Below are 21,717 nucleotides of genomic sequence, written 5' to 3'. Positions count from 1 at the left end.
CACCAAATGCGGACAAAAGACTAGTTTCCCAATTGTCTTGAAGATGACAAAAACAATATAGTAAGAAATAAGCAGCAGAAAGTAACGGCTAAAACAAGTCTCAAAATACTTGGTGGATTTCTAAATTCTAGACAGCACAAAAAAGAACAGAGAGGGAGAGAGAGAAAGAAACATCATATGGTTGGTTCTTTGAATGAGCCTCATCAACAAAAAAAAAGGTTTTTTTTTAACCACCTACGGAAAACGAAGATAAGAATGGTAAAAAAGAGAGTTTTGAATCGATCGCCATCATCTTCTTCTTCTTCATCATCATCGTCGTCCTCTTCTTCACTCCGGTAGAGTTTAGAGGTACTTGAAAAGGATACCACCGTGAGTGGCAAAGAAGGGAGCAAAGACAAGAGACTCAACAGCCATGAGCTTGATGAGGATGTTCAATGAAGGTCCTGAGGTATCCTTCAATGGGTCTCCAATTGTGTCTCCAATGACAGCTGCCTTGTGTGGCTCTGAACCCTTTGGCCCAAGGCTCTTTGCGTGCTCTGATACACCCGCCTGCAAATAAAATCACAATTCTTAAGGATCTGATTCAATCACTTCACATAGTTTGATTTAAGCTTAAGAAAATTACAATACCTCGATGTATTTCTTGGCATTGTCCCAGGCGCCACCAGTGTTAGATGCTGATATGGCGATCTGTTAAAAATAAATAAGAGCATCGGTGAGCATATGTTTTAACAATAGTTAGTTGATCATAAGAGAACTGAGAAAATATTTTACCTGAACACCGGAGACAAGAGATCCGGCGAGAACACCAGAGAGGGTCTCAACACCAAAGAAGAATCCAACAATGAGTGGTGTGAGCATGACAAGGCAACCAGGAGGGATCATTTCCTTGATGGAAGCATCGGTGGAGATCTTGACACATGTGGCGTAGTCGGGTTTTGCGGTACCTTCCATGAGTCCAGGGATGGTGTTGAACTGCCTGCGAACTTCTTCAACCATCTTAAGAGCTGCACTTCCTACACTCTTCATTGTCATGGCAGAGAACCAGTAAGGAAGCATGGCACCAACAAGCAGCCCAATGATAACCTTAGGTGTCAAAACATCTACGGTGTGGATTCCTGCACGGCTCACAAAGGCACCAAACAGAGCCAAGGAGACTAGGGCAGCAGACCCGATGGCAAATCCCTGTGCACAACAACATGGAATTACATTTCATATTACATAACATGATAACAAGCAAAGGCAACTTGAGGAATAATTAAAGCAAGCAAGCTCTCTAAATGATTAATCGGATTGCATAAAGAGGTTTAGAAAGCCACGTACCTTTCCAATAGCAGCAGTGGTGTTTCCAGCAGCATCAAGAGCATCGGTTCTTTCACGGATGCGGTGGCTCATTCCAGCCATTTCAGCAATACCACCAGCATTGTCACTGATGGGACCGTAAGCATCAATCGCCAAACCAGTGGCAATGGTACTGAGCATGCCAAGAGCAGCAACAGCAACACCATACATAGCAGCAAAGCTGAAACTAACGAATATACTGATAGCAATTGCAAAGATTGGAATAATGACGGATTTGTAACCAAGAGCAAGTCCGAATATAACATTGGTGGCTGCTCCAGTTCTGCATGAATCAGCAACATCTTGGACGGGGCTGCAAAAACACAGGGACATTAGAGCTTGTTATACTAGCTGGAAAGAAGTAACTAAATACAGCTAATGTAGGTTCATACCTGTAGGCGTTGCTAGTGTAGTATTCGGTGACGAAACCAATAATGAGTCCAGCCCAAAGACCAACACAAACGCACAGGAATAGTTGCCTGGAATCCAAAATTATGCCAGACTTACAAAAGTGTACAGAGAAGTTTGAATCATGAAATGCCGGAAAACACAAAAGCAATCATACAGTAAGATCTTACCAGTTCTTCACAACTTTTTGTACTCCAAAGTTGAAGATGGTGAAGGAGGAAGGCAAGCCAACCCATGACACAATAGCAATTCCAACAGTCATAATAACAGTTGAGATGATGAGCTGATTCTTCAATGCTGGTTCAATCTCCTTAACGACCTTAATCTCAAAGAAGTCGGTGGCAAAGAGAGTTGTGATCAAACAGACCAAGATTCCCATTGAACTGATGAGCAATGGGTAGCACATGGCAGTGAAATCGTGGTTGTTTCCAAAAGAAGAGATGGAAGCAACAACAAGAGCAGCACATGATGCTTCAGCATATGACCCAAAGAGATCAGATCCCATACCAGCAATGTCACCAACATTGTCACCCACATTATCAGCAATAACCTGTAACATAACCAACAAAGTTGAGTCAAAACTTCTATTAAATAAAACAAAAAAGGCACAGTGTTATCATTATACACAGTGAAGTGATGTACTTACAGCTGGGTTCCTTGGATCGTCTTCTGGAATATTCCTCTCGATTTTACCGACAAGATCAGCGCCGACATCAGCTGCCTTAGTGTAGATCCCACCACCAACACGGCCAAAGAGAGCCATGGAAGATCCACCAAGCCCATAACCAGTAATAGCCTCAAAAAGACCTTCCCAGTCATCTCCGTAATAGATCTTGAACACATTGATAGTAATGTAAAGCACCAACAAACCACTGGCAGCAAGAAGGAAACCCATCACAGCACCAGACCTGAAGGCAACAATGAAGGCCTTTCCAACACCTTTTCTTGCTTCCAAGGTGGTCCTAGCATTGGCGTACGTGGCAATCTTCATACCAAGGAAACCAGAGAGAACAGAGGTGACAGCACCAAGCACGAAAGCAACAGTGCTGAAAGCTGCAGTAGCCAATGCAGGCTTGCAAATTCTTTTGGCGTCGTAAGTACAAGCCTTGTTCTCAGTGCTGAATCCCTCAACAGAGCCGAGGAAAACAAAGATAACACCAGCAAAGAATATCATGAAGACACCAACGTATTTGTACTCGGTGAACAAGAACGAAGTTGCACCTGTTCCAAACAGATCCATTGATTATTCACTTTATCACATACACAACACACATCATTTTTTACAGATTTCACCAAGACACTAAAATAGTAATTATAACATTCCAAAACATCGTTATCATCATTACCAAACAAGGTCCAATCACAAACAGGGGACAGATCTAAAAACAGAACCGTGAGATCTGAATAAAGCTGAACTAGATCTTACCTTCAGAGATAGCAGTCTGAATCTCAGCGCACTTAGCGACAACACTCTGGTCATTAACACCTTCCTCTTCCTCGATTAGATAATCTTCGTGACCATTCTTCCCGGCAGAAGACGATGCGCCGAGGTCAGTGGTGAGCTTCACACGGGAGACAACGTACCATTGGAAGAGCGAAAACAAGATACCGACAACCGCACAAACCGGCACAAGGATCTCCGTCCATAGCTCCGGTAGTAAAGCACTCGCCACCATCTCTCCTCCGATAAGAGAAAACAAAAAAAAAAACAAAAAAAAACAACACAAAGATAAGCGCTTCGCGCGAGAGAGACAAAGGAACACACACACAGAGAAAGAGAGAGGTGAAGAAGAAAATGAGGCGTAAACTCGGTGAGGATATCGTGTCGTTTTTATAAGAGTACCTCTCTCTCTCTCTCTCTCTCTCTCTCTCTCTCTCTCTCTCTCTCTTGGATGCTCCAATCCAGAAATAAAGTTGGAATCGGGTACGGTTTGGCTCACGTTTTTTACGCTACACCATCAGATACGAAACTCATTCCTTAAAGCGCGTGTAGACTACGCTCGTTATGTCTGAAATTTTTTTGTTCATCTTAATCTTAACCGCTAGTTATCGGACACGACATCCAAAGTAACGCTTGATTTCATCGCTGTCGTTGATTTTAGGGCGAAAGACACCTACTACGTGAGCATCGATGCCTTTGTGACCGTCCGATTGTGAAGTACATGATTAGTACTTTTCTGGTTTTCGTAGTCAATCACACGTACGCGGTTAGAAATTAATTGTAGTTAGGTAAAGATCAATGATAATATTATTAATTTATTATTACCGGTCCTAATCTAGTTATCCATGGTATATTCTCAGTATTTACCCAATCAGCTGTGTATTCAATTCAATGTACAAATTAGCATATATAGAGAGATATATAGATAATCCAAAAGAATAAGATAAACAAGATATTTATTAGTCAAAAGCCTGAATCATTATGTATTAATCTCATAATTATTATAAATGGAGGAAATATATACATAGTTAAAACTAAACTATATATCTTACATCAGAAATTAACTGTTACGGTCTTTTGTATAAATGACTTATAGTTTAAATGACTATATCTTACATCCATTTATGTATAAATGACTTCAAACTAAACTATATATATATAGAAATTAATTGTAGTTAGCTAAAGACATGATAATATTATTATCCATGGTTTATTCTAAGTTTTAACCCAATCAGCTGTGTATTCAATTCAATGTACATATTAGCATATATAGTGAGAGATATAGTTAATAGCTTTGAATCCAAAAGAATAAGAAAAGAAAAAAAAAAGATATTTAGTCAAAAGCCTAAATCATTATGTATTAATTTCATAATTATGATATTTGGAGGAAATATATATAGTCAAAATTTCAGTTATTTAAATTAAAAATATAAAATATAAAACATAGTGAAAATATAATTTAACATTAAAACCATTATAAGAAAAATCTAGCCCTTAAACTAAATAGGCCATGTGTATTAAATTGTTTATTTACCTTATCATTGTGAATAAATTGTTTGCTTTTTTTTTTTTGTTGACAACAAAGATGTATATAAATAAATGCTTGCTATTCTGTAAAAAGTAAATGCATGCTATAATTGTAAAGGCTACTATGATTTTTTTTTATAAAGAAAATCATTATGTTGGATTTAATTTGGTAAAGAGATAAAAACTACACATCCGTGTGCGGCTAAAATATCTAGGTGTCACTGTGTCAGATAAGATTGAAAATATTCAAAGCAATAAACTTTACAGTTTATGATCCAATTTTAAAGTGGTATATATATATATATATAAAAAAAAAAGAACTCGTGTATTCGTCTAATATGGAATCGATACTCTATAGTACTATCGCAATTTGATTCGACGTATTGTACTAAATTATATTGGCATTTGTTCGATTACTCAGGTTCGAAACTTTTTTATTCATCTTTCATTACGTGACAGGCGTATAAGAAGATACGGTGCACCCAACCGTATGTAGATAACGCCTCTGAGAGAGCATACGAATAAGAAAAATTTAACGAGTTGTGTATGTGAGAGTGAGAGAAGGATGGATATAGGCGGGGAGGCCTTTTTCGAACGGCTGACGTATTATGTGTATTGAATGGTGTGCAAACCCCTCCAATCGGATAAATACCTTTTTTAAAATTATATCTTAACTATTAAAACTTTTATTTTGTGGAATTTTCTTAGCATTAATTTATTTATTTTTTTATTTTTTTGGTAACAGTGAGTACTAGTGACCACTCATGCTTTATCTTTGTTCCCTTTTGCAGGTTTGCTCTAATGAATCTGGAAACAATTTCGTGTAATGGAAATGAAATATTTTCCTAGTTATGTGGCTGGAGCCCGACAGACTACTTCTATTATTATCTTTCAATCACGATTTAGTTTCCATTTTATATCCTAAATTATAAATATCGTTACTTGGCAAAGGTTATCTATCCAAGTGCTGACTGTGTAAAACGTAGAATTCAAACCAAAACCACCTAATTAAAGTAAACAATAATTGAATTAAGAAGGAGGCGAATTATTTTTTAATTTACACGGTAACATTCGAGAGGCTTTCCATTAGATTGTCGTCGTCGCTGTCGTAATTATATTTTTCTAATTTTAAGTCTCATCATAATTTGGTGACATCTCAATGTTTATAGTTTATGTACATTGACAATGCCATAAGACGGTGATAAGTATCAATCAAATTTATTAAAAGTTCAAGGGAATTCAAACACTGTAGTAACAAAAAAAAAAAAGATATAACTTGTACCGATTGATTTGGTTAAACAGTCACGGACGAGTCATATGCTTAATAGGCAAAACTTATGAATTGTTTGATTTCTTTAGTAACATGTAGGTGCATTATTTTATTCATTTTATTGATTTCGTAGTAGTGTAAGATATTTATTGGTATCTATTAAAAAAAAAACGTATAAGATCTAGAATTGTTTTCTTTATTATTACTGACTGTATTGCGTAATGGGGGAGATAGCAAAGCAAATCTTTGGGGAAGGGAAATCAAAACCATGTATTAATAAAATAAATAGAAAATGGTGTAATGTAATGTAATCGCTTTATCTTGAAGAGTGGGATGTGAAGCAAGTGACATTGCAAGAGTTAAGGAGCGTGCGGTCCCCATAATATTCCTGCGGGTAAGTGGGACTCAATTCCACCTCAAATAGATCGTGACCTTTCGATTGGTGGGTGTATGGGTCCTCTCTCTCACATCCAACGTTCAATACCCCTCTCTTCCCCCCTCTCTTTAAACAATTCTTCTGATTCAGTCTCACCGACACAAGTCCGAGCGACCTCAGTTTGTTTCTCTTGACTGACACAATCATACTTTCACTAAGTTGATGATATTTTGGTTAAGGAAAAAAGAAACTTTGTACTTAAAAAAACTACGGTTACAGATCGACAAAAAAAAAACTACGGTTACACAAACCCAATTATCGTTATTAATGAATTGGAATCGTAACAGCTTGTCTTCTGATGTAAACTCATATGTTTGTCCTCTTTTTATTTATTTTTTGGTTTCTAGTTTATCAAAGAAAGAGAAATGACAGGCAATAATATGGAATATTCGAGATCCTTTGGCACTTGCAGAAATTACCCGCCAAAACACACTTTTTTAATTCGATTATTTTTACATGGAGATAGGCCACTCCTCCCTCTATATCTGCATAATGGGCATGGGCCTCTCTATCTGACCATATATATATATATGTATATATATGCTTTGATCCAAATAGTTTGAATTTATAAGAGACAATAACATGCATGTGTTGGACTAGTTGTGCTATATTAAGCGAATGTAATTTTTCACATGGAAAACAAAATGGACATAGAGAAACGAAACAAGCGAATATTGATTATACTGAAGGTGGACAAGCCACCGACCCCATCCACACTATGGGAGAATGGATCGGGATTGAGTAGAAAACATTGTGATCAAAACCTGGATCAACTGATACGTATACAATACGCAAATAGTGGCAAGCCATTGCGTGTCTCGAGTGCCCATCATAAATGATATGGGTTTCAGAGGGATGCATTGAGAATCTTTAGCTTACACCCAAAGTGGATGGGGCTTCGTCTCAAGAAGAAGACGGCCATCCCCCCTTCGTCTCATGAAGAAGCGTAAGGAGGGGGTGACGGTTCTCTTCCTCGGACAAAGCCTCATCGCAAACAAAGTGAATCAACAAGTTTCTTCTATGAGTATACAAGTTCCTTCTCGCATCCGAAATTTTAGCATATTCGTAGGAAACTTTAGCATATTAGTAGGAAACTTGAAGTTTCACTTGGTTTTGAGATTTTTTAGTTTCCATTGGAAATATGATTTATAAAAATAAAGTTTTAGAATCGAAATTATGAGAGTGAAATAGAATTGATAGGATTGACTAGTATTTAAACACAAAAAAAACGTTCATGATTGTAAATATTCATTCAATATTCTCTTTCTAGTTTTTTATTTTTTTTGGAAAGATTGAACGACTCATCATCATTAACTCTAACAAACACGAATAATGGGCTGCTAGTGTGGGCTTACAAAATTTAAAAACTTAAATTCATTATTGGCCCAACATAAGTCTCGTATACCAAATTTCCTTAGCATAATAATTATGAGAAAATGAAAGTACATATTAGTGAGAATCTTAAAATGATAAGGGTTTCAGAGGGATGGCATCATTGCCATTGGAACGTAATGTTCCAAAAAATGCTAAACTGATGTCATGCGTTAATTGCATCCAGTTCATACTTTGACTTCAATTTGAGTTGTGTTCATGGCCTCATTGGAATTTTGTTTCAACTTGCAACATAGCTTCAGATGATACGGACTTTACACGATTGTGGTATTTTCAAATCCAAAACGAAATGGGACCAACATATAAGTACATAACGCATCGACACTCTTGTTCTCGTAAGCTTATTAGGTCTACATTGAATTATTAACATCACACATATAACAATTTTATACAATCAGTCGACTATAAATCCAGCTTACAAATTAATATATCTATAGCTATAGCACTTAGAATATGTGATACAGTCACACAAGGAAAAACCAACCGACCACTTTAACGTCATAACGACATATGAGCCTTTTTCAAGTTATTTTTACATCTCCAAGAAGCAACCAGCTTGAACGTGGCCTTCATATTTTTCATGTGTTTCCAGTTTTACCCATCGAAAATTGCTCATATCCCAACTATACCCTACGCTTGGTTCGCCGTACCGAGCCGAACCAATCACGACCAGCTTCCCGGACCTCCTTACCGCCATATAAGACACATTGCATACGTCAGCAGGTATCTCCCCAACTTTATGCCACGTATCGCTTCTCATCACCATCAGATCACGGCGACAACAAGCGTACAAACCTCCGTTTTCACCGGCAGCACAAACCGGAGGCCACGTAGTCATCCCCGAAGAGAGGAACTCGTCCGCTTGCGAACCCCACCGCCACGTGCTGACGTCGAACGATTCAGCTGTTCTACTAAACTGCCCTTGCTCCTCCGTGGCGTAACCACCGATGACGTGGAATTTGTCAGCGTGGAAAATAGCCGTGCATTCGTCTCTCTCGCGGCCCATATACGGCAAAAAGGCCCATTTATCTTCAGCCACGTCGTACACTAGAGCTGACATCATCGCGTTCTTGTCTTCGTCGTATCCACCCGCCACGAAGACGTTCCGTTCAGAATCCGAAGCGCAGGCGAAGAATGAACGCGGTCCACCTGGCATGCTCGTCCCGATGCGCCACGTGGATGTCAAGAAGTTGAAAACGAAGACCGAGTCAGAGGTCCTCCATGTAACCGGGTCAAGTCCGCCTATTACAACGAGATCCGACCCGACGGAGGCTAGTCTACAGAACAGAGGCAGCCCGTTGGATTGGCCTGGAACCGGAGGCAGCTCGCTCCTAAGACCGGACCCAAGTTCAAGAACCGAAATCCGGTAAACGGGCGTGGGGATGGTTTTACCCGAACCGAGTTTGTTAACCGGGTCGTCGACTTGACCTTGAGACAGGACAACAAGCTCCTGACTATGTCCTGAAGCTTTACGGTGTCGGAAAAAATCAGGGAGGCTGATTTCTCGCTGCCAGAGTTTGCAAACGGAGGCCATAAGAGGGAACTGGTGGTAGGAGCTGCGTAGGAGACACTCGCGGGCTACGGTTTCAGGAAGATCAGGAATAAGCTCCATCGATCGTTTTTAGAAAGTTTCAAGATTTGAGAAAATGAAATATTACTATTATTCAGATTGGGAATATGAGATTATGAATGATGTGAGAGAGAAGAGTGTGTTGTAGCCCACTTTATAGAGGAGATAAAAGTCTTCTAGAAGCTATAAACTGGAAGTGGAATTTTTAATTCGATTATATAAAAGATAGGTATTTTATTGATTTTATCAACCTATTTATGATTCCAATAAGAAATATACTCATTGGTTAAAGACTAGAAAAGTAAAAGGTTACGTTTTATCATGAAAAGGAAAAGGAGTATGTATATATATATGACTGTTGTTCAAGTTCTTTTTTGCTTTTTACGACTTTTCTTTGATTTAAATTTCTTCTACGAACGTTTCTCATTTTTTGTTCATTATTGATAGGAGAAAGTTAACAGAAGTCGGGAGAGAGTACCGATCGGATGTTTGAACTATTTTGCGGTTTTGCGTTTATTTGATGGAGACCTTGTAGTGGTCCATTCGATTTCTAGACCTAAAGAGCAGTCCGTTTTCATTCCAACGGATTCTGTGTCAAATAATAAATACTTCAATCCATCTTTTAAGTTAAGCATCTTAAATCTTAATATATTTTGCAGCTGACTTTGCGAATAATGGACTTGTTAAGTTAACTCACACTGACTAATCGCAATATTAAGATGCTCGACGTGGAATTAACGTTGCTTTATGCCGTAATTATTAAAGTGTACAATGTATAAATAATTATAGAATCTTCAATTAACGTGTTTATCAAACTATTCCACGTTGTAGCTTAAATGGAGACAAACAAAATAAAATATTCGTATTGGACTAGTTTGGTAGTGGAGATATATCAAAAAGAAATCAATAATTTATGCATGGATCCATGTCAGTGCTATATATTCCAACATTTTAGAGAGAAAAAAATGTCAAAGTATGGTAGTTAAAATATTTTAAAAAAATATTACCAAGGTCCCATGTGATCCCATGTGGCGCGTAAATTATTCACGAAGACATGCTAACCAATAGAGCCACCCAATCGATTATTGTATTTTAATTAATATACACTATAGTATCAGAATTAGTATGTCATATCAATAAACACGGATGGTTATAGGGTGAAGCATACTTAATTTTTGGTTAAACCGATGCGTCTATATCCTAGACACGGTCTAGTGATAGTGTCTCGATTTATATTGTCAAAGATTTGATAATAGCAAAAAATGATGATTTGGCAGAATATACAAATACAAGTCGCCCAACGCAAAAGAGACGATGACACGAAATTCTAGAAGGTAAAGGCGACTTTGTTATTTTTGTTATATGTTTATGTCAAAATAGACTTTTAAATTAATTTTATACATACTGTATAAATGACAAAAACCGGATATATATATATATATATATATATATATATTTTAAAAATAAAAAAGCTTAACGTGTTTCACTTCACATATATAATTCCCGTTTTACAATATACAAGTGTGTGTTGATTTTAATACTCATGATATTGCTCTAAGACAAATACAACTGTGTACGCCATGAATCCTTTTGATTTTGTAACTTTTTATTTTAAGAAAAAAAGTTTAAAGACCTTTCTAATCGAATATAATTTTACATGCAATCTAATTTGTGAACAACTTATCCAATCCGTAACTAATATTTAACAAAACTCATTAACAATTCTAAACCGTATATAGGAAAAACGTGAGGAACAGGGAATTAAGAAAAGAAACAGCCTAAAAAAAAAATATGAAAAGTTCAATATTTGGGGGGTTCCCGTGCTTCCTCTTATTTTCCATTGTTGTTTCTTTCCTGATACTTTTTACATTTTCATTTTAGACTTATAGTATATCCTTTCTCTATCGTTTGTAGGCCATTAAATTGTATTATTAAAGGGTGCAATGACATTAGACATCGCTAAATCATACAGATCGAACAACATTTTTTTTTAAATGGTTGTTAATTTAATATAATTCATAGCAAAATATTGTGGATCACACACACACACGTATATATATATATATGTATATAATACAATCCTAAATTTGTCCCCTCCAAAAAAACAAAATCATGCATATGGTTCAGATTAGTTTTCTTATAAACTTTACTTAAAGTCTTAATCCGGAAATAGTTTTTCGGGTTGTCAATCAAACTATGACAGTTAAATAAAATGTTAACGAAACAATAATACAAAGATGAGACGATCAAGTAAAACGGTATGTCTCTACATCCCCCGAATAGCTCCAAAAACAAGTGTATCACGTCACTCCCTATGACCACGAGATTTTAGAAGACAATGTATCATTTACTCCCTAGCTTATCCGAATATCTAATATCTCAGGGATGATCATCTCTTCTGCCAAACATTTTAATATTTTATAGCATGCATTAAACATGTAAAACCTATAGAGAGATCAGAGATGTACTCGCAGTACTCTTTATTGTTCCATATATACGTGGGGTCTAACAATAGATATGAAGACCATTATAAACACTAATATCTTGACAATCCGTAGATTATGGTATTCTGATAAGAGAATGATGTACGTACGGGACGAAAATATGGAACGATAAGGGGAAAAAAAAAGAAACGAAATATGAATTGGTACTCTATTATTGTAGTTTAGGAAACGGCATGTTCCATGCAACTTGGAATCGTTCTATGGTCCACCACGTCCCTCATTTACGCAACTGTGTGTTGTTATTTGAATAGACAATATATCTTTATTTCCATAGAGAAAACAAATTGGATTGTCCATCCAATCTTGAAAAATGGTATAGCCTGGAAAAACCTTTTATATAGATAGGCCTTCCTCTGCTTTATTATATGCAAGTACTTTGATTTGTAAGCAGACGAAGGCATATAAAATTTCTATGGAGTAGTGTGATGATGAGACATACACTGAAACTGTGAAACAAAAGGAAAGCAAAAACTACACGGCATGCGGGCTGCAAACAGTTCGAAAAACGACACGGCGTCTGGCTAACAATAATTGAATCCCAAATAACAAACGATAAGGACCATAAGGTGTCAACATCCCAAAGGCAAGCCATCGTCGGCTGTTTATCTTGGTCAACGCAATAACCAGACTGATTGACATATATGTATATAGAAACAAAAAATGAAAAAACTGAAACATACGTTTGAAAAGAAAATAAAAACAAATTAGACCATTAATTATGAAACAGTAAATGAGTCTGACCAATACTTTTATTCATATAAGAACGATAGAGAGTATATTAATTTTGACTGCAAATTACGTATATAGATCTAGAATAAACAACGCTTTTATTTCCAAATATAGCTTTTTTGTCAGCTGAAGATATTTAATTATGTATATATGACCAATATTTTTATTCATATAAGAACGCTAGAGTAGATTAATTTTGACTGGGTATTACGAATGATATACTGAATTACGTATTTAGACCTATAGAATATGTAATATATATTTCCAGATATATATTTTTGTCAGCAGCTGAAGATATGATGATTTTTTTTTTTTTACACAATCAAACCCCATATATTAAGTTATCGGAGATGACTCTATTCGATAGAGACCTAATTAGGTACCGACGAGCTTACATGAGAAAAACAGAAATCTCGTGCTTTTGCACATTTCGCAAGTTTATCGGCACAAATATTATCCTCTCGGGAAATATATCTAATACTAAAATTAGCAAATCTATCTCTGAAATGAAAAAAAAATCCTTCAATTCTGATGAGAAGGTCGACTAATCCTCGATATTAGACGTCATCCTTAGGAGGTCTGAACAATCCGTAGCAAAAATAACTTTATCCAAGTCCAACGCTAATAAGCATTCCATAGCCCAAATAAAGGTATCTAACTCTGCATGTAATGGGGATAAGCTTCTGCCCCTTTTAGCCCAATGTACAGGATTCTATCACCGATAGACGCAATCCAGCCATGCCCACTCCTATCCACCTCTGTATGCCAAGATCCATCTATAAAGCATACAAGAGATTCTTGAGGAATTGGGATCGAAGGTATGCATACTTCTACTACCGCTGGTGGTAAGTCTCTGTTATTTGCTCTTCTCCAAACTTCTTCTTCTTGGATAGCTTTTTCCAGTGTATCTTGCGGAGACTCAGAGATATTTTCAAACACTTTCTTATTTCTTGCCTTCCAAATGTACCACATCATCCACGGGAATGTCCTCAATTTTTGATCAGTTGCACCAGAGTCTCTACCACACCCATATAGAAAATCAAGGTTGCTATATAGGGAAGATGAAGGGAACACCATAGGATGGGAAGAGATTATCGATAAAGCCCAAACTTGACGTGCTGGAGGGCATTCAAATAGCATATGGTTTATAGTTTCCTCCTCCGCTCCACATCTAGGACAATCTTTATCTCTACCAATATGGCGATAATGCAGGCGTTGATATGTTGCCAAGCACCCAGTCACACATTGCCACACGAAATGCTTAAGCTTCCGTGATGTTTTTAACTTCCATGCTTGCGCCTTAAGTATCGTAACACTAGGTCCCTGAGAAGGGAGGTCGCAAGCAGGGCGAGAGATAGCTCTCGCGGCTTCGTATCCAGATTTAACGGTATAATTTCCAGGCTTTGTCAAAGTCCAAGAATAGCCGTCCCTCGAGGCATTCAAGCTCGGTTTAATCCTCAAAATAAGGGTAATTTCTTTCGGGGGAAGAGTTCCCGAAGACGTTCAATTTTCCACTTTTTTGTGTTAAAATCTATCAAGGTGTTAACACAAATCAAGGGATTTCTATCATTAGTTAAACTTTGGGGTGGCCGTGCTGGTGTATCTGAGATCCATGGTTCAGTCCAGATGCACGTGTTAAAACCCGAGCTTATGGTCTTACGAATTCCGTACGAAAGAACATGCTTTGCTGCCAACATGCCCCTCCAGCCATATGAAGGTCGATTTGATACTTATATCTCTAATGGACTACAATATCGAAAGTATCTCCCTTTTAGAACTAGGCTAAGAAGGGAATCTGGATATCTCAGCAGTCTCCATAGTTGCTTTGCCAAAAGGGTAAGATTAAATTCTTCTAGTGTTCTAAAGCCTAGCTCACCTTCCGAAAGTTGAGTATACATTTGATCCCATGATATCCAATGTAGTCCTTTACTGTCTGCTTTATTGCTCCACCAGAAATTGGCTATCGCGCTAGTTAATTTTGAGCATATAGTTTTTGGTAAGAGAAAACACGACATTACGTATGTCGGAATTGCTTGCGCCACTGATTTGATCATGACTTCCTTGCCTCCCTTGGATAGAGATTTCGAAGTCCATAAGTTTACCTTCTTATGGAGTCTATCCCTCACGAATGCAAAGACTTGTGCCTTTGACCCATGAATCTTCTCAGGGAGACCTAAGTATATACCCATGCCTCATTCTTGTGATATCCCAACAATAGATTTGATCTCTTGACGTATATGGGACGAGACCTCGGTTCCAACATGATGGAAGATTTGGAGAAGTTAATTTTTTGCAGGTCCGTCTCTACCCCATGGCAGAGTAGGCAAATGCCATGGGTCCATCATAAATATCAAAAAAAAATTAAGCAAAAGGGTCTAATTTTTTCAAAAAAAAAATTATTAAGAGTTTTTAGATTTTTTAGAAATTTGACAGAAGTCCCATTTTAGTTTAAGACGGGGCTGATTTCTTATCCAGACGTCATACGTCTGGACTCATGCTTAATTTTATATATTTACTACGTGAGAAAAGGAGGACTCATGCTTGTTGTTTGTACGGTCGACATCTCTAATCAAATGCTGTATCGAGCCCGTGATCAACTTGTTGTACTGTCTACTTTTTTTTATATTACCATTGTCAATTTGTGATCGTTATCCAATTTGCTAATTACGTGGATTATTTGTCTTCGTTTACCAGTAAAACTATAGTGGAGAACTGGAGATAATTAGTAATTTTGGTTTTTTGAAACTACATAAGATTACTAAAGGCTTTTAGTGGTTTTTATGTCTTGTCCGGAAGGCAAGCCGCACGCGTTAGCTAGATTGATTCGATCAAGGAGTATCTAAAGAAAGAGATAGGCGGGTTTAATCATCAGTCGGAAGGCAAATACTTTTATGGGTTTCAAATTAAGCGTATGAAAAACAAGTACAACAGATATTGTCAGGCATTTAATGTTTTGCTCTTCCAAAATTGTGGGTTCTTCTCAGTATTGGCATTTTTACCTAGAAAGTAAAATGTTTGGTTTTATCAAAATATTAGGACCATACTCGATAGCGTGTTTGGTTTTTATCAAAATATTAGGACCATACTCGATAGCGAGATTGCCATTCAGTTTTCATTTGCGACACGATCCAAGAAAAGCGGATCAAGGAAGGGGTGTATGAATATTGAGTTCCAGTAAAAATGTCTAAGCAGCTGAACCCATTTCGTTTTTGTTTTGGTTTTATTATCAACAATACAAGTATGCCTCTTTTTTTCCTTTTCCGATACTTATTAAAAACAGAGAAAGCAGAACCGAAGCAAGAGAAGAAACTCAATAATTTGCTTCTTTCCACACTTGATCATGGAGCCATGGACAGTTTTCCAAGTGCCATATATGAATGAAACTGATCACCCCTAGTCATATGTTTAGCAATCGAAGAAGCAATTGCATTTGCCAAATTCAAAATTATACCTTTTTTGGTTTGATGAATTTAAAATTATAGTCATGAACCACTTGTGCAAAATAATGACCCGCGATTCGAATTTGGTTGGGCTAATTCAGTTAAAATCAAATAGCAGTCTCCTAAATACAATATATTTGACTTTATTTAAGAGAATATTAATAGTCAAGGCAGCATTTAAGAGAGAAAGGTGGTTACAAAAAGTGACCTAAAGACTAATGTGACAAATGCAAGTTGACAAGTATCATGGAAGAGACTAATTGAGAGTTGAAAACTTTCGTTACATTTGCGAAAGTCTTATGCTGTTGCGGTTTTAAAGGAAGACAGTGACAAGTTTAGTGACGGTCGTTGTAAGACACAAGACGCTATAGTTATTATGATCACAAGAGGATAGTTGGCCATTTCCTTCCTAGGATTATGATGATACTTCAATGCAGGGCAGCAAAATCAACCAGGTCTTTGTAATCATCAGATACATATGATTTCACCTTAGATGCACGCTTGTCACTTTTACCATCTCCCGGGGATCCATACTTTATGCCGATAACCGTAGTCAAACCTATGGAAATAATAAGAAAGTTATGAATTGGAAACCAAGCATTTTAAAAATCGACGTGGTAAAACGAATATGTGACTTACTCTCATGGATCCGTCCGTACAAGAATCTTTCACCTCTCCAGAATTCGAGTGGTCTTGACTTGATCCTTGTACTTCGTCTGATACCACCTTCCAATTTAGTTCCAGCACCTTCGAGAGAGACAAGAAAAACATGTTGGTTTAGCATTTCAATCGAAAGTGAAGCTGATGCACCAGTAATGAAGTTAAGTTTTTTATTGGCAAGTCTATGTACCTGCAAGGCTTTTCCTGCGAGAGAATATTGCACCCTCACGTGTAAGAGTTTTCTTTTGCTTCTTCTCTTCTCTCTCGTTGGATTGTTTTTTGGTTTGCTTCTTTGCTCCACTTTTATGGGGTAATGTTGCCATTTGCTTGTCCCCTCCAGTCTCACCATGCACAGTCTTGCTTCGCTTTTTCATATTGCTATCAGAAGATCCTCTCTTTTTTCGTTTATTTCTGTGTTTGCGTGAAGAGCTGTCAACCTCCTGCTGAAAATAAGTTAATCCCTTGTTCATTTTGTCAAGTAAGTTCATACTTCAGAGTACCCTAAACGGAACTTACACCCTCAAAAAAACACAGAATACCTTAACATTCACACAACCAACGATTCTGTTCAGTGTGCTATATTTATCATGGATCAAAACAATACGAATCTCGCACACTACTACAATTAAAAATACCTTTAGTGATTTGAGAAGGATAAACGTCGAGAAGAGATGGACCAACTATAACAATTGAGACAACATGAAGACGAATTGGCCTTGATATCAAGACCCCACAGAGGTGAACAGACAATGATGAGAAACTAACCTGAGGATTTTCTTTTTGAAGTCCACAAGCAGTGTCCCCGTTGTCATTTTCCTCCTCTTGTTGTCCCTGCATGTGCTCTGCATGTTCAAAGGATCCATCCATTGTGTTGAATTGTTCTGGAGCCCTGTTTGGAGACTTTGAGGATGCACCTGAAGGCGAAACAACGGCGTAAGGAAAAAACTTGAACCATAATTATAAGGTGAACTGAAAAGGTTAGTGGAAGTAAGTATCTAATGGAAAAGTGTGGGCAAGTTGGCAAGTTAATGTAGGAGATATGCTAATTTGCTTGTTTAGTTTTAGATAATTCACTATAGCATGAAGGTAAAGGTTATCATACCTTGCCGATGCAGGATACTATCCTCTTCTACAATCAAAGGTCTTGTAACCTCTCTAGATCCATATTCCGCCTATAACACAAACAAATTCACAAGAGATGTAACCAACAAGAAGTCCAGATATGTTAATTACGAATCCCGTATAGCCAAGGAGAAACTAACCAGCCTTTCTAATTGCTCAGTTTCTTCACTGATATCAGCATCATTTTCCCTTCTGCCAGAGTCACTGTTTGCTCCACTTTCACTCATGGGCACATCTCCCTCTTTTTCTTTTGTTTGCATATCAAAATTCACCTCTAGCGTAGCTGACTTTTTATTTGTGATGCTATCTTCCACACAATTTTCTGCATTCCCATCTCGACTTGAATGAAATCTATGGATGCCAGAACGAGTACCAGGATCATGTTCACCGGAACTCTTCTCCACTGAGCTGTTGAAAGGTTTAGCAGCGTCTAAAGTACCCACATAAGACGGGGATGTATCAGTTATATCTTTATCAGCATCCTTGGCCAATGAAGAGCTGGAACCAATATTCAAATTCTTTGCTGAAGGTTGTATATCAACCTCATTAGACAGGTGATCCCCTGAAAGCAAGTTATGGATGTCAGGAAATGAAAACTGCTTATTTGGTGGGTTTGGTGATGAAATATGCTCTTTCATCAGGGGGGATGACGAGTAGCTATTTTTTCGAACCGCATCCCTGTGGGTCCCTTCCAGCATATTCTGTATGTTTGACAGCACACTCTTCCGGTTTGATGGGTTCCTTCCAGATGCCTTCAAGTCCATTTTTCTAACATCTGGAACTTCAGAAATATCTTCCGCAACAAAGGGCTTGATATTCAAGCGATCCTCCAAAATCTTGATGGCACCACCGCCCTCAAGCTCATCCTGACTGCAAGCAAGCAACTCATGCAAAATATTGCTTAAGTCCTTGTCCGTGTCTACAGTTGAATCTGCAAAACACAGTTTCTATCACTATCAGATGGTAGCATGATTTCACAAAATGGTAGCGATGATCAAACAAGTGGTCACTCACCATCTACTTCCCTGTCTGCAGTCATAACTTGTGCAGCTGTCGTCCTCTTTAAGCTTTGTTCAGAAGGAATGGGGCTTTCCTTTTCTGAAACTTCCAGGTTGACAGCATCAGTCATAACTTGTGCAGCTGTGGTCCTCTTTAAGCTTTTCTCAGAAGGAATGGGGATTTCCTTTTCTGAAGCTTCCAGGTTGACATCATCAGCGAAATAACCATCCTCAGAGGTAAGCGTGAACGAAGGCCGTTTCCTCCTAGAATTTGAAATTTTCAGTATCAAGGAATACAGATAGCAAAAGATGGAAATGGAACACCTCTGAAACATGCTCAAACAGAGTTGCTCATAGTACATACCCTTGAAGTCCTGGTCTGCGAGGGCGCCTTGATGGAGGGTTCTGTTGTGTATCTATCACACTGGTGCCAGTCTGTTTATGCCATTCTCGATTGGCAACTATTTCAAATCCACCGAAAAGAAAGCATAAATGCATGACAGTTATATAATAAAACACGGTAAGGCTATGAACATGAGAAAAGAAATAACTCACGTTCATATTTATCATATGCAGCAAAGTATTCTTCAGGTCTTGGAATTTTACTACTATCAAAGCCTGGTGGAGCTGGAGGAGGTTGACTGCAACAAGAATATATTAATATAGGTTTCAACTAACTTTGTAAAGGAATCAAGATGAAGTGGAAAAATAAAGAAAAAAAATCAATGGATCATTTGCTATTTATCTTTTTTTACCTTGTGGGAAGGTCAAGAGAAAAGCTTTTCCGCTGACGGTCTAACCCCTGTCTTCGTTCTCGTTTGTTTGGAATAGGGTTCAGCAGCTTGGCATCTTCTAAGATAGCTTTTGCCTGCTCCTGATGCTCATTTTGAATTTCGAAAGGCTGTAAGATAGAAGCCAAGAATTTGGAAAACGAATAATTTAGCTTGAGATATACTGAGCTTGATATGTCAGGACTAAAAAACTTAAAAAAAAAGAAGCCAATGTACATCAGTATCTATATAAGCAGGCTATATCAACGACAGCTTATGTAGTGAGCAAACAAAGAGATGTTTGTGCCTCCTTTGGGTCTGCGCTGCACATAATAAGAACCCAGAGACACAACGCCTAAATCTCACACGGTTGTACGATGTCAGACTTCTTTAAACTTCCAAGTAAATTGCTTTCTAATTTCAGTTTACACAAAGAATCTGAAAATCAAGCATCCATCTAGAAGAAGAAGAAACAAAGGCGTATATAAAAAAAAAACCTAATCTTACTCATTTGGGAACGGAACACCCACCCAGAAGCGAGATGAGCAGAAACGAAGCAGGAATACGATTAAACACGCGAGAAATGAGATTGATTTCGTAACCGTCAAAATAAGCAACTCGATTCGTCACCGTAATTACTCACTGAGCAAACCAAACCCTAAGGCTAGCTAAAAATGCAAATCAGATCGAAGTATGAAGCAGATTAAGAGGAGAGGAGGGGGGGGGGGGGGGGGAAAGCTATACCATAGACTCAAGGAGAGTATGGGTCTGCTGTGGATCTTCTGATTGATGAAGAGGAGGAGGAGGCGGAAGAGGATTCGACAAGAATTTGAGTGTGCGAGGAAACAAGGATAGACCAGAATAAGCGTGAAGGGGATCGTCCTCTACACTTGTACACCGGCGGTTCGTATCAGCCATCTGAATCACCGGAAAATTCCTCGCCGATGGGGATTTCAGTTTAAAACACTGACGCCGAGAGAGAGAGAGGAGATGGGGTGGTGGGTTTTGAAAATTGAAAAGGAATGAGAAAAGCGGGATTTAGTAGTATTGATTAATAAAAATCTAGGGTAGATTGATATATGGGCGGGATGTAAAAAAAAGGAAGAAGACAAAACTGGATAAAGGGGAAAAAAATATTAAAAACGTGAACGGCAGGATTCGAACCTGCGCGGGCAAAGCCCACATGATTTCTAGTCATGCCCGATAACCACTCCGGCACGTCCACTTATTGTTAGTTTTTAAGGTGAACAACGTTTATATGTTTGGTTTTTTGGCTTTGTGGGATGGAACAACATCTTCAATTCTTGATAGGCCTTTTTTTTAGTAGTGGATAGTTTTTACATTTTGGTTTTCGACTTTTGTTCTTAAAAAAATAAATAGAGAGAATTGTTATGTGTAGGAAAAATAAATAAATAAATAAAACTCAAATAACTATTGTTTATTTTTAGACTAGATAATGTATCATTCATCGCGTGAGTTTGAAATTAATATAACAAAATATAATTATATACTTTTAAAGAAGTTTAATAACTTATTGAATAAATTAATTATATAATAGTTTATATTACATAAATATTCTTTAAAATAAATATTTTTCAAAGCTTGTACAAAAGAACTCAAGGCTCTAATTTGGAAACCCCTCTTGCATGCTTATGAATTAAGTATATTAAATTAAAACATGAAAAGTAAGAAAACAAAAACTCGTGGTAACCCATTTTCATTCTTGCATGCTTAATGAATCTAATCAACTGATTAGATACATATACACCATGATGGGTGAAAGTCCAATCCCCATGACTGAACAATAAGATTATGGAGGTCTAGGGCAATTTTTTTTTGGCTTTTGTAATATTTATTAGTAAATTATTTTAATATTACATAAAAAAATAAAATGTTAATAACAAAACCAATAATATGAAAATTAAAATTAAAATCATTTTTTTTAACTCACAATGTTCTATAGTAATTTTCCACATATACTACTTTTAGTTATTCTTTGTTTAAATACTTTTTTGACTTATGTTGTTATATATTAGTAAGGAATTTATTTTCAAGATAAGAAAATCTCAATAAAACTTATAGTATTTTTAAAAATACAATTTCAAATGA

The 21,717-nt window shown here is 37.3% G+C and overlaps 2 protein-coding genes, 1 non-coding gene and 1 pseudogene across 8 annotated transcripts; all 4 read right to left on the bottom strand.

Annotated features, from left to right (window-relative positions):
* Positions 1-98: 98 nt before the first annotated feature.
* On the bottom strand, positions 99-4,071 carry LOC104740254 (pyrophosphate-energized vacuolar membrane proton pump 1). Its single transcript, XM_010460804.2, has 8 exons — positions 3,176-4,071; positions 2,396-2,970; positions 1,920-2,299; positions 1,734-1,820; positions 1,324-1,654; positions 775-1,185; positions 631-690; positions 99-549 (listed from the first exon to the last, which is right to left on the bottom strand). The coding sequence occupies exons 1-8, from the start codon at positions 3,423-3,425 to the stop codon at positions 343-345; spliced, it is 2,301 nt and encodes a 766-aa protein (XP_010459106.1). The 5' UTR covers positions 3,426-4,071; the 3' UTR covers positions 99-342.
* Positions 4,072-8,145: 4,074 nt separating this feature from the next.
* LOC104740252 (F-box/kelch-repeat protein At1g15670 pseudogene) lies at positions 8,146-9,697 on the bottom strand (annotated as a pseudogene). The gene has a single exon (XR_015580891.1). The product of XR_015580891.1 is annotated as an F-box/kelch-repeat protein At1g15670 pseudogene (transcript).
* A 6,486-nt stretch (positions 9,698-16,183) lies between these two features.
* Positions 16,184-20,804, bottom strand: LOC104740251 (centromere protein C). Of its 5 annotated transcripts, none has more exons than XM_010460799.3 (11): positions 20,353-20,804; positions 19,594-19,739; positions 19,394-19,479; positions 19,203-19,299; positions 18,855-19,102; positions 17,981-18,771; positions 17,821-17,890; positions 17,484-17,632; positions 16,909-17,161; positions 16,698-16,805; positions 16,184-16,617 (listed from the first exon to the last, which is right to left on the bottom strand). In XM_010460799.3, the coding sequence occupies exons 1-11, from the start codon at positions 20,524-20,526 to the stop codon at positions 16,487-16,489; spliced, it is 2,253 nt and encodes a 750-aa protein (XP_010459101.1). In that variant the 5' UTR covers positions 20,527-20,804; the 3' UTR covers positions 16,184-16,486. The 5 variants fall into 5 exon arrangements, with proteins under 5 accessions (XP_010459101.1, XP_010459103.1, XP_087342615.1 ...); XM_010460801.3 differs by having other exon boundaries at positions 16,909-17,158; XM_087486489.1 differs by having other exon boundaries at positions 19,594-19,712; positions 20,353-20,655.
* TRNAS-AGA (transfer RNA serine (anticodon AGA)) lies at positions 20,752-20,833 on the bottom strand. The gene has a single exon. It is a non-coding gene; the product is annotated as a tRNA-Ser (tRNA).
* Positions 20,834-21,717: the final 884 nt, after the last annotated feature.

Source organism: Camelina sativa, chromosome 14 (assembly GCF_030686135.1).
Source record: "Camelina sativa cultivar CO46 ecotype springtype chromosome 14, ASM3068613v1".
Taxonomy (NCBI): Eukaryota; Viridiplantae; Streptophyta; class Magnoliopsida; order Brassicales; family Brassicaceae; genus Camelina; species Camelina sativa.
This window is presented reverse-complemented; position numbering and strand designations above follow the sequence as displayed.